Source organism: Pleurodeles waltl, chromosome 6 (genome assembly GCF_031143425.1).
Source record: "Pleurodeles waltl isolate 20211129_DDA chromosome 6, aPleWal1.hap1.20221129, whole genome shotgun sequence".
NCBI lineage: Eukaryota > Metazoa > Chordata > Amphibia > Caudata > Salamandridae > Pleurodeles > Pleurodeles waltl.
Genome location: NC_090445.1, coordinates 125,747,312 through 125,762,955, shown reverse-complemented (window position 1 = coordinate 125,762,955; position 15,644 = coordinate 125,747,312). Strand labels below are relative to the sequence as shown.

At 44.1% G+C, this 15,644-nt stretch overlaps 1 protein-coding gene across 8 annotated transcripts in view; it reads right to left on the bottom strand.

The window, feature by feature from the left end:
• Window positions 1-6,992: 6,992 nt before the first annotated feature.
• SNX11 (sorting nexin 11) overlaps window positions 6,993-15,644 on the bottom strand; it is a 79,950-nt gene continuing 71,298 nt past the window's right edge. For 7 of the 8 annotated variants that reach the window (XM_069237536.1, XM_069237542.1, XM_069237534.1 and 4 more), the window contains 2 exons: window positions 15,029-15,229; window positions 13,933-14,086 (listed from right to left, as the gene is read on the bottom strand). In XM_069237536.1, coding sequence (XP_069093637.1) covers window positions 13,948-14,086; window positions 15,029-15,229 — 340 coding nt within the window. In that variant the 3' untranslated portion in view covers window positions 13,933-13,947. Of the gene's footprint in view, window positions 7,958-13,932; window positions 14,087-15,028; window positions 15,230-15,644 lie in introns of those variants that run through there. The other variant, XM_069237539.1, reaches the window with a different exon arrangement.

Sequence of the window (15,644 nt, the reverse complement as noted above, 5' to 3'; positions counted from 1 at the left end):
TTGCAAGCCCAAGGCTACCATTTAAGTTTGCTATGTGGCCTGTGTTTTACCGACATGGATGTATTTTATGTAAAGGCCAGTTAAAAAAAAATGGGATAAATGGCAAAATCAGATTGTTCCCTCACTGAAATATAACATCTAAACAGCAAATACAAGAAGAAAGCACTCCAATAATATTTGAGCACAGCAGCTTGACCAATGTTAATGTTGTCTACTGTTAGAAATGAGGTTTCTAGTTGCCAATGGTTTGCACCCTGCCCAAGTAGGGACCCTCACTCTAGTCAGGGTAAGGGAGTCACACAGCCAGGGTAACCTCTGCTGACCCCTTGGTAGCTTATTATTATATATATACATATATATATATGGAAAATGCAGCGGAACATGCCACGAACAGATGTACACTGGGTAAGTGACATTTTCCGTTCGATGGCATGTGTAGCTGCAGATACACATGCTGTGCTTAGACTACAAAGCAGTAATCCTCCCGAAAGTGGTGGTCAGCCTGTAGGAGTTGAAGTTGTTTGAAATAATATTCTTAGTACAGCCTGTCCTACTGTAGCTTCCTGTGTGGCTAACACATCTACACAGTAGTGTTTAGTAAATGTATGAGGTGTTGACCAAGTGGCTGCCTTACAAATCTCTGTCATTGGTATGTTACCTAGAAAGGCCATTGTTGCCCCTTTCTTTCTAGTGGCGTGTGCCTTTGGTGTAATGAGTAGTTGTCTTTTAACTTTTAGGTAACACGTCTGTATGCATTTAACTATCCACCTGGCTATGCCCTGTTTGGATATAGGGTTACCAGCATGGGGTTTCTGGAATGCGACGAACAATTGTTCAGTTTTACGAATTGGTTTTGTTCTGTCTATATAGTACATTAGAGCTCTTTTTATGTCTAATGTATGCAGTGCTCTTTCTGCTACTGAGTCTGGCTGTGGGAAGAAGACTGGGAGTTCCACTGTTTGGTTTAAATGAAACGGTGAAATGACCTTTGGTAGAAATTTTTGATTTGTGCGGAGAACAACTTTATGTTTGTGTACTTGTATAAAGGGTTCCTCAATAGTGAAAGCCTGCATTTCACTAACTCTTCGTAGTGAAGTGATAGCCACTAGAAATGCCACTTTCCAAGTTAAGAATTGGATTTGACAAGAATGCACGGGTTCAAAGGGTGGGCCCATGAGTCATGTAAGTACAATATTAAGATTCCACGAGGGTACTGGTGGAGTTCTTGGAGGTATGATCCTCTTTAGTCCTTCCATGAAGGCTTTAATGACTGGTATTCTAAATAGTGATTTTGCGTGTTCAATTTGCAAGTACGCTGAAATTGCAGTGAGGTGTATTTTGATGGATGAAAAAGCAAGATTTGCTTTTTGTAAGTGTAGTAAATAGCCTACGATGTCCTGTATGGACACATCTAACGGTGAGATGTGTTTTGCTTGGCAGTAGAAAACAAATCTTTTCCATTTATTAGCATATCAATGCCTGGCGGTAGGTTTTCTTGCCTGTTTAATGACTTCCATACACTCAATTAAAAGATTTAGATAGCCAAACTAAGACTTCAGGAGCCAGATTGTTAGATTGAGCATTGCTGGATTGGGGTGTATGATCTGCTGTTTGAGTTGCATTAACAGGTCTAGTCTGTTTGGCAGTTTGATGTGGGGTACTACTGAGAGGTCCAACAGTGTGGTGTACCACGGTTGGCGTGCCCACGTTGGTGCTATGAGTATTAGTTTGAGTTTGTTTTGACGCAGTTTGTTGACTAGAAAAGGAATGAGTGGGAGAGGGGGAAAAGCGTAAGCAAATATCCCTGACCAACTGATCCATAGAGCATTGCCCTTGGACTGAGGGTGTGGGTACCTGGACGCGAAGTTTTGGCATTTTGCGTTTTGCTTTGTGGCGAACAGATCTATGTCTGGTGTACCCCACTGGAGAAAGTAGTTTTGTAGTACCTGGGGATGTATTTCCCACTCGTGAGTTTGCTGGTGATCTCGACTGAGATTGTCCGCTAATTGATTGTGAATGCCTGGGATGTATTGCGTTATTAGGCCCATATTGTTGTGAATTGCCCAATGCCAAATTTTTTGTGCTAGGAGGCAGAGTTGTGATGAGTGTGTTCCCCCCTGTTTGTTTAAGTACTACATTGTAGTCCTATTGTCTGTTTTGACAAGAATGTGCTTTTAGTGCTAGAAAGACTGCTAGCAGCTCTAAGTGATTTATGTGTAGCTGGTTTTGCTCGTTGTCCCACTGTCTTTGTATATTGTGATTGTTGAGGTGTGCTCCCCACCCATTCATTGATGCATCTGTTGTGAGAATGGTGTGAGGCATAGGGTCTTGAAAAGGCCGCCCTTTGTTTAAATCTACGGGGCTCCACCACTGAAGCAAATAGTGTGTTTGGCGGTCTATCAACACTAGATCTTGGAGTTTGTGCGCTCTTGGGGGAAATATCTGGAGGAAGATGTGTGAATTCTATGCAGTAACCATGTTGGATAATTGATAGGACCCATGTGTCCGTTGTTATGTTTGACCATTGATTGTGGAACATTCCCAGTCTTCCTCCTAGTGGGGATGTGTGTTGGGGAAGGGTGATGGGCAAGCCACTGCTTGGTATTAGTGGCCTGCTTTGTGGCCTGGAATTTGTCCCTGCACCTTGGGAATTGTCCCCTGAATGACCCACAAAACCCACCTCTCTGATACTGTGATTGGTAGGAGGGTTTTGCTTGAGAGGTGGATGTTTCTGCTGACTGTGGTGTAAAACCTCCCCTATTTTGCGGTTTTTTTAATGTCCCTCTGTATTGGGACGAGTAGAGCGCTCCCATTGATTTGGCCGTATTTGTGTCCTTCTTCATCTTTTCAATGGCCGTGTCTACTTGTGTGCCAAATAGCGGTTGCTGATTGAATGGTATATTAAGGATAGCCTGCTGAATCTCTGGTTTGAAGCCTGAGGATCTCAGCCAAGCATGGCGTCTAATTGTTACTGCAGTGTTCACTGTTCTTGCGGCAGTGTCGGCAGAATCTAAAGCAGATCGTATCTGATTATTAGATATTGCTTCTCCCTCCTCTACCACTTGCTGAGCTCTTTTCTGGTATTCCTTGGGGAGATGTTGGATGATATCGCTCATCTCGTCCCAATGAGCTCGGTCATATCGTGCAAGAAGGGCCTGAGAGTTTGCTATGCACCACTGATTGGCAGCTTGTGACGCTACTCTCTTTCCTGTTGCGTCGAACTTCCTACTCTCCTTATCTGGAGGTGGCGCATCTCCAGATGACTGCGAGTTGGCTCTCTTTCTCGCAGCTCCAACCACTACAGAGTCCAGGGGCAGCTGTTGTGTGATGAACACTGGGTCCGACGGTGGTGGCTTGTATTTCTTTTCCACCCGTGGTGTAATGGCTCTCCCTTTCATGGGCTCCTGAAAAATTTGTTGGGCATGTTTAAGCATGCCTGAGAGTATAGGAAGACTCTGATAGGAAGCATGCATAATGGACAAAGTATTAAAGAGAAAATCGTCCTCCAATGGCTCTGTATGCATACTCACATTGTGGAATGCGGCAGCCCTAGCCAAGACTTGAGTATATGAGGTGCTATCCTTGGGTGGAGAGGGTTTCGAAGGATAGCACTCCGGGCTATTGTCTGACTCAGGGGAATCGTAGAGGTCCCAGGGGTCTGTATCCTCTTGCAACTGCACAGTGTGTGTGGGTGACTGTGCAGTGGGCGTTGCAATAGGTGACACTGTTCTTTACAGAGAATGTGGAGGAGAAAGTTCTGGTGAAAAATGGTGTAACAGATTTTTCTCTGGGTACTTTAGCCTTTGGCTGTTCAGTGCCTGTCCGCCCTTGGAAAGCTAGTTTCCTTTTGAATTTGAGAGGACGTGCAGTTTGGATCTTCCCAGTATCCTTATGGATCTGTATCCTTGCCTGTGTTTCATCAAACTCCTCCATTTGAAGTTCCTCCTCAAATCTGTGTCTCTCTTTTTGTTGTTTTGAGAGTCCATGTTCCTCGGTGTACGAGGCTTTTTTCTGCTCCGAAGCTGTTTTTTTTGGCACCAAAATGCCCATGCCGACGGTAGACCTCGGCTCCAAAAGACTCTTTTGAGGCTTCGTCGACTCGACGAGTCGATGTCGAGTTTTCTCGGTGACGTGTTCTCGGCTTGAGTCCGCGGACTTCGGCGCGATTTTGGCCTTTTTCAGTGTCGAAGGTGTTGCTTGGTCACCGCTTGATTTTAATGGGTCTAGCCATGGCCTTCCGGCAGTGGCGTCCCCGAGGCCTTATGTTTCTTAGACTGACTGTGGGCTTGGGTCGGGGCAGGAGTACTCACGTGTTGGCCTGCTGTAGGTGGTTGGTCTGCGTCGGAGTCGTCCGAGTCCGAACCTTGGATGGAGATAGCCATCTCCTCTTCTTCGGCGTCGAGGTGCTCTGGTCCTCAAGGTCTTCTTCGATCGAAAGGACTAGCAGGCCTCGCAAGTATCTTCTCTGTGGTCGGGTGACAAACACAGATTACAGACCCGGTGTTGGTCTGTGTATGGATACTTGGCGTGGCACTGTGGGCAGAAACGGAAAGGGGTCCGGTCCATTAGGCTTCGACGTTTTCTGTGGTTGGGCTGACCAGGCCCCGGCTGGGCGCAGAAGCCCCGAAGTGCCACTGAAGCTGTGTTTCGCTGGTGTTGAGGTGTCGATGCAAGATGTTTCCCGATCGAAAACAACACCAACACTTTTGGGTGATTTTAGTCTTTTTCCGATTCGAATACACGGAGCGAAGAGGAACACGTCCGAACCCGATGGCGGAAAGAAAACAATCTAAGATGAAGTCGATGCCCATGCGCAATGGAGCCGAAAGGGAGGAGTCACTCGGTCCCGTGACTCGAAAAGACTTCTTCGAAGAAAAACAACTTGTAACACTCCAAGCCCAACACTAGATGGCAGGAACAGTGCACAGCATGTGTATCTGCAGCTACACATGCCATTGAACATATAAATATATATAAGCTAAACAAGGCCAAGTTGACAAAAATCCACATATACAAGCAAAGATATTACTTTTAAAGGATTAAATGCAATTGTAATTCCTTGAAATCAATGAAGCACTTTACTGAGGCAAAAGTACCTGAGATGCAACAAAACAAGGACAATGCGGGCCGCAGGGGAGGTGATGCGTTGAAAGAGCCAAAGATGCGGCAGTTCCTTACTGCTAGACAGGGGAGGTGATGCGCCTGTTCCTTACTGCCACAGGGGAGGTGTTGCCTCGTTTGCGGCATGAAGTGTTGGTTCCTTACTGCGGTGAATAAAATAGCGCCCGGGGACGATGCGTCGGAAGTCAAGCCGCGATGTGTCGATCTCACAGCGATGAAGCAGGCGCTGCGTCTGAGTCAGGACGGTGTGACAGAAAGCTGGGACCTGCATCAAAAACCGTGGTCGTTGCATCAAGCGGGTACCAGGCCCTGTTGCAGGCAGCTGCACTGCATCGAATCCTTCCAGCAATGAGTCGGTTCAAAATAAGGTAATGAGTTGACGCATGGATTTTCTTCTTGAAGCACCAAAAACCTCCTTCAAGGTCCCAGAATTAGATTTGGCATCAGTTAACAGGACAGTGCTCTCAGCAGAGGAGCCCAGGTGCTGGCAGATGAAGTCTTTGATGTCCCTGAGACTGTGTAACAGGAGGCAAGCTCAACTCAAGCCCTTGGAGAACCTTGGAAAGCAGCATGTAGAAAGAAAATTCCAGTTCTTTCACTCCCAGGACAGAAGCAGCAAGCAGTAAGCCAGCTCAACAAAGCAACAGGCAGAGTGGCAGTCTCTCCTACAGCATCCAGCTCTTCTTCCTGGCAGAATGTCCTTTGTCCAGAAGTGTTCCAACTTTGTGGTGTCAAAGGTCGAGTACTTATACCCAATCTCTGTCTTTGAAGTAAGCAAACTTCGAAGAGATGTCTTTGTAGTGCACAAGACCCTGCCTTTGCTGCCCTGGCCCCAGACACACCAGGGTGTTGGAGACAGCTTTGTGTAATGACAGGCACAGCCTGAGTCAAGTGCAAGTGTCAGCTCCTCCCACCACTCTAGCTCAGGAAGACCCATCAGTATATGCAGGGCATAGCTCAACTCACTTTGTGTGACTGTCTAGAGTGAATGCACAAACAGCCCAACTGTCAACCAGACCCAGACGTGTATTCCACAGACAGAGGCACAGAATGGTTAAGCAAGAAAAATGCCCACTTTCCCAAAACGCCATTTTCAAACTTAACTAAAGATGTATTTTTAAATTGTGAGTTCAGAGACCCCTAACTGCTCTCAATGGGAAATTACACCTAAAAGATATTTCAAGGCAAACCCCATGTTACCCTATGGGAGTGATAATCCTTACAATAGTGAAAAAACGAATTTAGCAGTATTTCACTATCAGAACATGTAAAACACACTATTACATGTCCAACCTTTTAAATACACTGCACCCTGCCTATGGGGCTGCCTTGGGCCTACCTTAGGGGTTACTTACATGTAGTAAAAGGGAAGGTTTGGGCCTGGCAAGTAGGTGCACTTGCCAGGTCGAAATGGCAGTTTAAAACTGCACGCACGGACACTGCAGTGGCAGGTCTGAGACATGTTTACAGGGCTACTCGTGGGTGGCACAATCAGTGCTGCAGGCCCAATAGTAGCATTTGATTGACAGGCCCTGGGCACACATAGTGCACTTTACTAAGGACTTACTAGTAAATCAAATACGCCAATCATGGACAAACCAATCATCAATACAATTTAGACAGGTAGCATATGCACTTTAGCACTGGTTAGCACTGGTAAAGTGCCCAGAGTCCTAAAACCAACAAACAAGGGTGAGAAAAACAGGAGCAAGAAGGCAAAAAGTGTGGGGCTATCATTGCTGAAAGGGCCAGGTCCAACATCCATGGTCAGCCAACACCCAAAGATCAAAAAACTCTAACTTGCAGCAGCCTACAACAACACAGCTAGCAGACAGACCCCACAGCATTAAATACTGCTGATGACAAATTAGAAAAGTGTATCCTTTTATTAAGAACTCTGTTCTCTGAGTAAATTACAGTCAACACAATGGCCATATCAGATGCTTTGCAGCAATAAGGAGTGCAACACAAATTCCCAGTATTATAAGAAATCCCACAGCACATGTTTTTTTTCTTTGTTTGGTCTTTTTTTAGTGATAAATTAAAGAGAACCACAACAATCGGAAGATCTCGCACATTTCACAGAACAAGACATGATACAGTGATGTCCAGTAACAGCTACTGGTTGTGGAAAGCATAATGGCACAGCTTAGATTGACACCATAAATGTTCACCAGGCGGAGTGACCTCCGATCTTATATATAACGTACTATGTTGAGCAGCAATACAGAACTTCAAGTGTGTCAAGTCCAGACAGTATAAGTGGCATGACAGGTGTGGAAGTAGCAAAGAGGAAGCGTTGGAACAACCAACTTGCTGCAGAACACTGACTTAGGAGCACTTCTAACTGTTTCAACCAATTACCCTCCCCTAAAAGTGTACATACAGTGCAAACTACAGTATGTATCGGCACCTCGTCAAGCCCCAGAGAAGCGAGTCAAGGTGACTGTAAACAAACAAGCGAATGATCCGTCACAGCATTCCCACATGCTGGAGGAATTATAAGTCTATCTTCAAACCAACAGTAAGTTCCCAGGATCTCAACGTGAGCAGAGATGTCTCCCAAGGAACTTATCTCTATAAGAGTCACTGTAGGTAGAACAGGAGATTGACTTGGTTAGGTCACCTTGCACTATGGTACCACGCACAGGCGCATCTTGCCCTCCAGCTTGCAAACAGAGCACACATCTCGGTTAGCTGCCTGTGCACCTTCTACTAGGTCATAGTCAGCCATGGAGAAGATGAATCGGGGCTTTCCGGTTGGTCTTCTCCTATCCTGATGTCATATGGCTCCAGATGGCAGCTTTTACAGGCGGCATCTCCAAGACCAAAACAGCTGTAAAAAGAGAGGTGATCTTTAGTAGCTGGTCTCTGCAGCAACCCTTTTAGCTAAACAATTAGGAAAGGAGAAGCAAGGTGGCATGTCTCAATGCAGACCTTAGATGTTTATTTGCCAATGAAAGTTGAAAGGTGGCATGTGGAGCCTTTAACAGCCTCCTGTTCCACGTAAAGATGTTAAATCTTGCTGTGGGAGGGGGTGTTATTTTCAGAGGAATAAAGCATGATCTCCAGGTGAACAACTTATGTTTCATGCCACCTTATTCATGGTATTACTCCCCCACTAGTTTCTACCATTCATACAATGCCAACCCATTGAATACCAATCTTAAACACAGTACACATTTCAAATCGGATCCGTCCAGCCAGTTCTAATCACCTGCACTCAAACAAAAAACATCTCTCTTACTTGATCCAACAGCACCCTTTTAGACGTTTGTCAAAATATCAACTACTAAATATCATCCTGCAAAAATATCTATTACCATAAGTTTGTGAAGGTACCTCAATACAAGCAAGTATATATACCGGCAGTCGCCAGTAGGTATAGTTAGGACCTAGTTTCCGTAGGAAAAGCGTTTTTTGACTTTGCTATACCTTTGGAGCAGTTTGACGAATCTTCATGAAATATTCCAAAAACAGTGTCAAGTTGGGTCTTGTTGTGCATGGAAAGTTTCTAGGTGATCCGTAAAGGGGGGGGGCGAGTAAATCTGGGGGTGGGGTATAAAAATACTGCTTTTCCCATTGTAAATTCACATAGAGATTTAAGACATTACTACAGCCTGAATTGCTGGATGGAATTACACAAAATTTGGCAGAAAGGTAGTTCTTGATCCAGAAAGCGTCCTTTTTGTTTTTTAGTGTGAATCCGTTCAGTAGCTTTTGAGATATTAAATGAAAACCAATTTGTATATCTAGGTGCACAAATGCTTTACAAATTTTCCCGATCTCATGGAGAGATCTGATTTGCTGTCAATACTTCAATCAGGAAGTGTTGACAGATATTTTGGGATTTGGAGTCAGCCGATTCCTAAACATAAAGTTAAAATAATAAAGAAAAGAAGGCACTCCGCCAAGGCAAAAAAGCATTTTTCGAAACATTTTGCTGCAAAATTTTGCGGCGGAATCACAAATCCGCAACAACAAAAAAATGCCCACTAGAGACCACCACCTCCCAGGGATCAGACCGTGCCCATGAAAGGAGGAGTGCCATTAATGGCCCTGGGGCCTGCCACCCCCCTTCCCACCAGGATCCTGTTATCTCCCTAGCCTCAGGAGATAGCTGTTTGCTTTCACTCAGCTGGAGCTGACAGCTCCTGCGAAGAAAGAGGAGACACTAACTATGCTTCTAGCAAGTGGAAGCTGTCAAAGCTGCTCTAGCTCCCTGGAAGCAGAGCTTTAATCTGTTTCAACAAATGAAACATTTGCTCCTGCATGCAGGGAGGTACATTTCTAGCAGCTTCCTGCGTGTGGCAGCAAAGCCAGCTCCCACAGGAGACAGGGAGCCGGCTGGGATCACAGAGGCCATGAGGTTGCCCCCAGCACACCCCAACGAAGCACACTGGGTGTCCTGGGTGGGACAAGGGCACCCAAGCACTAGGCCTAGGGAGGGGAGCTATGTGGCCCCCCTTCCCAAAGAAGCACTTACTTCTGTAAAGTACAATCATCCTACAAAGACGCACTTACTTCTGTTAAGTTCAAAACATCCTAAGGTCTTGTGCATGGCCATGGCAAAGCAAGTGTGTTTTCTCTGCAGTTCCACCTTGAAAGGTTATCTGTAATCCTTGAAGGAGGTGTCTGCATCTTTGCTTTTTCGAGTGCAACATCTTATGTAGTGATACTACAAGCATTTAAAATAACCTGACTGCTTTTTCGAGTGCAATATCTTATGTAGTGATACTACAAGCATTTAAAATAACCTGAAACCCCAACTGTTTGGCCTGCCCAGTATACATTAGTGTATTCAAGGTCTTTCTGTCTTTCTCCAGGGTGATAGACAGCTTTCTAAAAGCCACCCCGAACCTCTGCACACAATGTGATCATATTCTTGTGCATGGCCAAAGCAAATCAAGTGTGTTTTCTCGGCAGTTCCACCTTGAATAGTTATTGTACTCGTGCCCTAAGGTAACTATAACTTGCGCCCTCGTCATGCACTAACTATCCCATATAATACATCAGTCATGACATCTTCTATGGTATCATTGAAATTATCACTGCACCATTTGCAACAGAATTATTGATGAGAAATCTGTGAATGGCAGGGGCGTGAGTTATAGTTACCTTAGGGCACAAGTTATAGTTACTTGAAATAACTAACTATAACTGCTATGATTTTGTATGTTTGAAATGTGAACCTAACTATAATGTCTCTGTAACCTTTGTTTTTTTAAGTGAATTTCTATGGATTTTTCTAAATTCTATGTCTTAACTATGACATCCCTGTAACTTTTTGTTTTTTTCAGTGAATATATATACACACACACACACCTTTCAGGTAGATAGGTTTGGAGTTGAGTAGTAAATCTATACGTACCTATATTCACTTCAATACTCAATTCACTTCAGTAGTCTGGAAAAAATATTTTTGTTGGACGGCATTTTAAACTCAATATTCTGGTAGTACATCCCCTACACCAGGTACAGGAGTTGTGCATTTCGGGTCGAAACGTAAACAGTAGCCGCATTCCCTTCCCTGTAGTCCTCAGCTTTGACTTAGAGTTGCTTCCACATTACTTTCCAGCAATGCTAGTAGCTACCCCAACCTGCAATCTTCCCACCACTATTTTTCACAAACCTCCTCAACAGTAATCTCTCCCCTCCTGGTCTCCCCCCTCACCCACATCCACCTCTTTTACCATTCCTGACACTTTTCACCTGTTTCAGTACTCTTCTTTTTCCTCTATTTCCCTGGCTTCTTTCCTGAATTCTTCTCTCTTTCTTTACTCTAATACAGTCTTCTTTTCCTCTTCTTTTGCATATATCTAACCCCTCGTCTTTCTTCCATCAACTTACTTTTTCTTCCTCCTTGTGCACTCTCCTCTTGCCTTCACTGTCCCCTCTTTTATTGCTTTCTCTATCCCTTGTCATCGCTATCTCCCTCTCCTCTCTACATGTACACTCTTCTACTTCCTCTTGTCTGTGCTTTAATTCTTTACACTTTCATTCTTCTCTTACTCTTTTCTCAGATTCTGTTCCTGTACCTGTTCCTGTGTCCTTTTCACTCTTCTCCATTCATCTCTGCTTTTTCTTACATTCTATGCACACATTACTGCTCCTGTCACTTACAATAACCTCATCCCATCCTTGCACTCTTTTTTTCTTTTCGATTCTGCTGCATTTTCTCCTCTTTTCTGCATTTGTCTCTTATCTCTCCATCTTTCTGAAACATTCTCTTCGGTCTCCTTTCCTGCAGTCATCTCTTCCCTGTCTTTTTGAAACCTCTGTCCCATTGCACTCTTCACCTCCCCCAGTCTTTCAAATGGACATAAATAGGGCACGTGGGACCTGTTCCAAGCAAGGAAAATGGACCCCATCCCTCTGGCTTAGTATTAAATACAGCTTTTATTGGGTTGGCCCCTGCGACACTAAATATAGCTACATTCAAGCTTATAAATCAGTTCCACACTATATTTGTCCTTCCACTTTATTCTAACTACAGCCCCCTCTCCTCTCAACCCCTCCTCTCTTTCATTCGCTCTTTTTTATCTGCTTCCTTCCCTCTTCCTCCCCCCTCACACGTCCTTTTATATTAATTCCATTTTTACTTTTTCTTCTTCTGCATGCCCCCCACTAACACCTCCGCTCCTTTCTTGTCCTTTCTCTTCTATCTACATCCTACCCTTCTCTTCCCAAATCTCTCTATAATCTGTCTTCTTTAATTCATGCCTTGCTTTCTATTTCACATCTCTATTTTGTCTTCTTCTTTCTCCCTATTGCTCATCTCCGTCCATCTGCTCTCTCCAACATCTTTATTTCTACCCACTTTCACTTTCTCCCGCCTGCCATCCTTTGCTTGTTTTTTTCTACACTAACATCTCTATCTGCTTCCTCTTTTTTCCTCTCCTTGCTACATTCACTGTCTCGTTTTCTTCTACTTTAAGCTTTTCATAATTTTTCATATATCCTACCTTCTCTTATTCTTCTCCCATCTATTTCACGTCACATTTTCTCTCCTTCCTGTCCCTTTTTCTTTTCTCTTCTACCTCCCTCTGAATCCTCTTTCCTCCCTCTAATCCCTCCTTTCTCCCTCAGATCCGTCCTTCCATTACTTTTATCCTTCATCATTTCTCTTTTCCGGTCACTTCTTTCTTCATTCAGTCTTTTTCATCTTTGTCCTTCAACCCTTGCTATTTTGCTGTTCATTTATGTTCTTCCCTTTGTATTGTTTAGTCTCTTTTCTAACCCTTGCTAAAACTTCCAGAAGTTGCATGTGTGACACTGTCCCGTGATACAATACCCCTAGTATTCCCACGAGGCTCTGGCTGGAGCTAACCTGGACTGACAATTCAGTCATCAAATTACATAGAAGCTCAGGTCATGATGAGCCCATTACACAGTCTTTGAAATAGGTTTGGTATGTTGTGTGCGGGTCTTCCTGGGGCATGCCCTCCTCTTTATGACAGGTTGGCACATGAGGCAATTGCAAGAGAAATTCTGAGCGGGTGACCTCTTCATAAAATTACCCAGGGCAGTCTCAGTCCCACTTGCCTCTCAGACCCTAATGACAAATCATCATTAATAGCTCTGTCCTTCTGTCATCTTATATCTGACATTAGTCTCACCATCATCACCTCTCTTGTACATTCCCCTCTCCTCTCTTCATTGTACTCTTCTTTGCTTCTTCATCTGCACTCATATGCCTTCTGTAGTTGTCTTACAAGCCTCCCAGACCCTCCCATCATCTCATTCACTTTCATCTCTCTTCTTTTATTGCTATCTTCCCTCCTTCTCTGCTCCTCTCTCAATCCCGCAATTTGTCTTCCACTCCTTTCCTTCTTTCTTGCAGCTTTCCTGTCGCCTTTTTTTCTTCTCCTGCTCTGTAGTAGCTATCTCCTTTTCCTTGTACTCCCCATCCCCCTTTTCTTTTACAATATTCTTTCTCGTCTCTTACACACTCTACTCTTCTTATCATTTTCATTTCTTAAATTTAACCACTCACACTGGCCTCATACAACGGGCTCGCAACAGCTGCTCCTTATTTGATATCACACTATAACACATACATAACACAAACCACACTTTCACACCTGGTTATTATGCACTACACTGCAAATGTTCTGACCATAACTAATCCCCACAGAGCACTCTGTTGCTACCTACACACACCCCAACCCCTGCTCCAATCAAACAAGCTCACAAAATCCTCATAGAACAATGCAACCAGAAAATATTGCTCATTATCAGTTCACCAAATACAACAGCACCCACCTTCATACCCAGCCTCGATCAATAACACTGAATCAGCTAACATCATAACACAATCTAACCGTACAATTTCACATTATTAATGTCATAACTCTTCTCAACTCCCAATACAAATCATAACTCTTTCCCTCATATCAAGTCAAAATACAAAATGTCCCAACCAGAACATCTCAAGCTTCACCATGATCTACATGATTTATACCCAATCACACCAACTTGAAATTACTGGACTAGTCAATATTGTGCATACCCACTTCACACACACACAAACACAGTTCCCAATAATGACACTCAATCAACGCACACCTCCACCGGTCTGATCACCAACGCTGTAACATACATCCTAAAATCAAGAACTACAGCCTCTAAACCACCCACACCCTAAATCAACATCTACAGCCTCTAAACCACAGACAGCAATTGCAATTTGTGTGGGAATGCCACAGCAAAGAAACCTGTTTGATTAATAACAAGCATGGACCAACGTTTGTTAAAGTTTCAAAACATTAAGGCACTGGCAAATGCTGGGCTATACAAACCTAGTAACCGTTGAGGTCTGATGGACTAAAGAATATTCCCAAGGTGGGTCATTCCAGAGGTGTGCCCCTTGTGCCCCGTGCTGGCATTTTCAGCCATGGGGTGTTCATCAGAAGTTAAGATTCCATAGATGAATTCAGAATGAATAGGACGAGTAGTGAAATGGCTGAAAAAGACCGAACTTTTCAATAAGTAGAATTTATGGTATTACAGGAATGAGTGGACCCAGGAAAATATGGGGGTCCTTATCCCCCATCATTTAAGCACAGGCACAGTGAAAAGGAAGAGCTAGGCACATAGTTGATAAACCACACTACCAATTAGTAACAAGAAGCTACAGAGAGGAAGATTTATACAAAATAGTATCCCAACAACTTAATTTATCCTCCCTTGCAGCCTGCAGTGGAAACTGTCAACTGCACCCTCCCTTAGGGTCTGCTGAACTAAGTGTCTAGTTACATGCATGGAACATAGTCTGCATGCAGCACCATGTCTATTGCTTTGTGAGTCTAAGAGCCCAAACTTCAGAGCCTTTCAGGTGATTTACTGTTATCTGTTTAGCTCCCCAACTAATACTTCTGATCCAAGAACCTACTCTTGCACTCTCTTTATCCGCCCTTGACAATGCAATGTTCCCATAGCGCTGCTGGGCCCAGGCACTGGACTCTTGCACTCTCCTTACCTATTGGTAAGAATTGCTCTCAATACTCCACCATTCCCCTATCACTGTTGGGCCCCAAAAATTGGACTCTTTCTCCCTTCTTATTTACCATGGCACAAGCTCTTAACACTACACCATTCCCAGAGTATGAATTTGGACACAGTCTATGCCCCCCACTCTTATTAGATCCAGAGTTAACTTATGTGGCTGCTGAGCATGGATCCATTCGCCCTACCTTATTTTCCAAGGTGACCTCTTGTGGACTCTGTCTCTCCACTCCCAAACCATCAGAGGACTAGTTTTCAGTTTTGTACCTTGTCTCCCAACACTACTGAGCCCACGGCATAGGCCCCTTCACCATCTTACCATACCGAGGCTCTTGACAATGCACACTTTACTTAGGACTGCTGAGCCACCCTAGAGCCAGGGTTCCCCAATTTTATGTACCTGCTGAGATGACTCGTTCTGGACATAGTCTCTTCCTCCTCCTGCACCCAACCCTGGTTGGATATGGCATAGCTGAGGATGACGTTGATCACCGGGGGGCCACGACCTTGGACACAGGCTTCTATTTCTGGTAGTGGGAGCTGGCTTTGAAGAAAGAGATGTAGCTGACTGTCGGACAGCAGTACCATGCTGTGCACAGTTCTGTAGAGGAAAAAAAACTTGATAAATACCTATTTTTAGTTAAATACTTTCTCTATTCCCACCAGCCCTACTCATCTATATCATTGTAATTCCAACGCTTTAAAACATGTTGTTCGCTGTGCTTTCCATTGTACCCTGGTTGCCCATAGTAATCTAAGATTGTTCTCTGAAATCCTCCCCATGTTGTTATAAAGACCTGTTTAAAGGGTCACTCCGGTTTTAAAGGTTTTTATGGTAATACAAAATTATAATGGCATTGAGTAGCTTACTGTAAAGAAACGAGAGAACATGGTTTATAAGGGGCGACAAAGCAATACAATCAATGACTAATATAGCATATTTGCATAATAATACAGACATCAGCATTTATAAGGCTTGGAGTGTTGCTTATTGTGGGGCCTATGCATACTTTCTG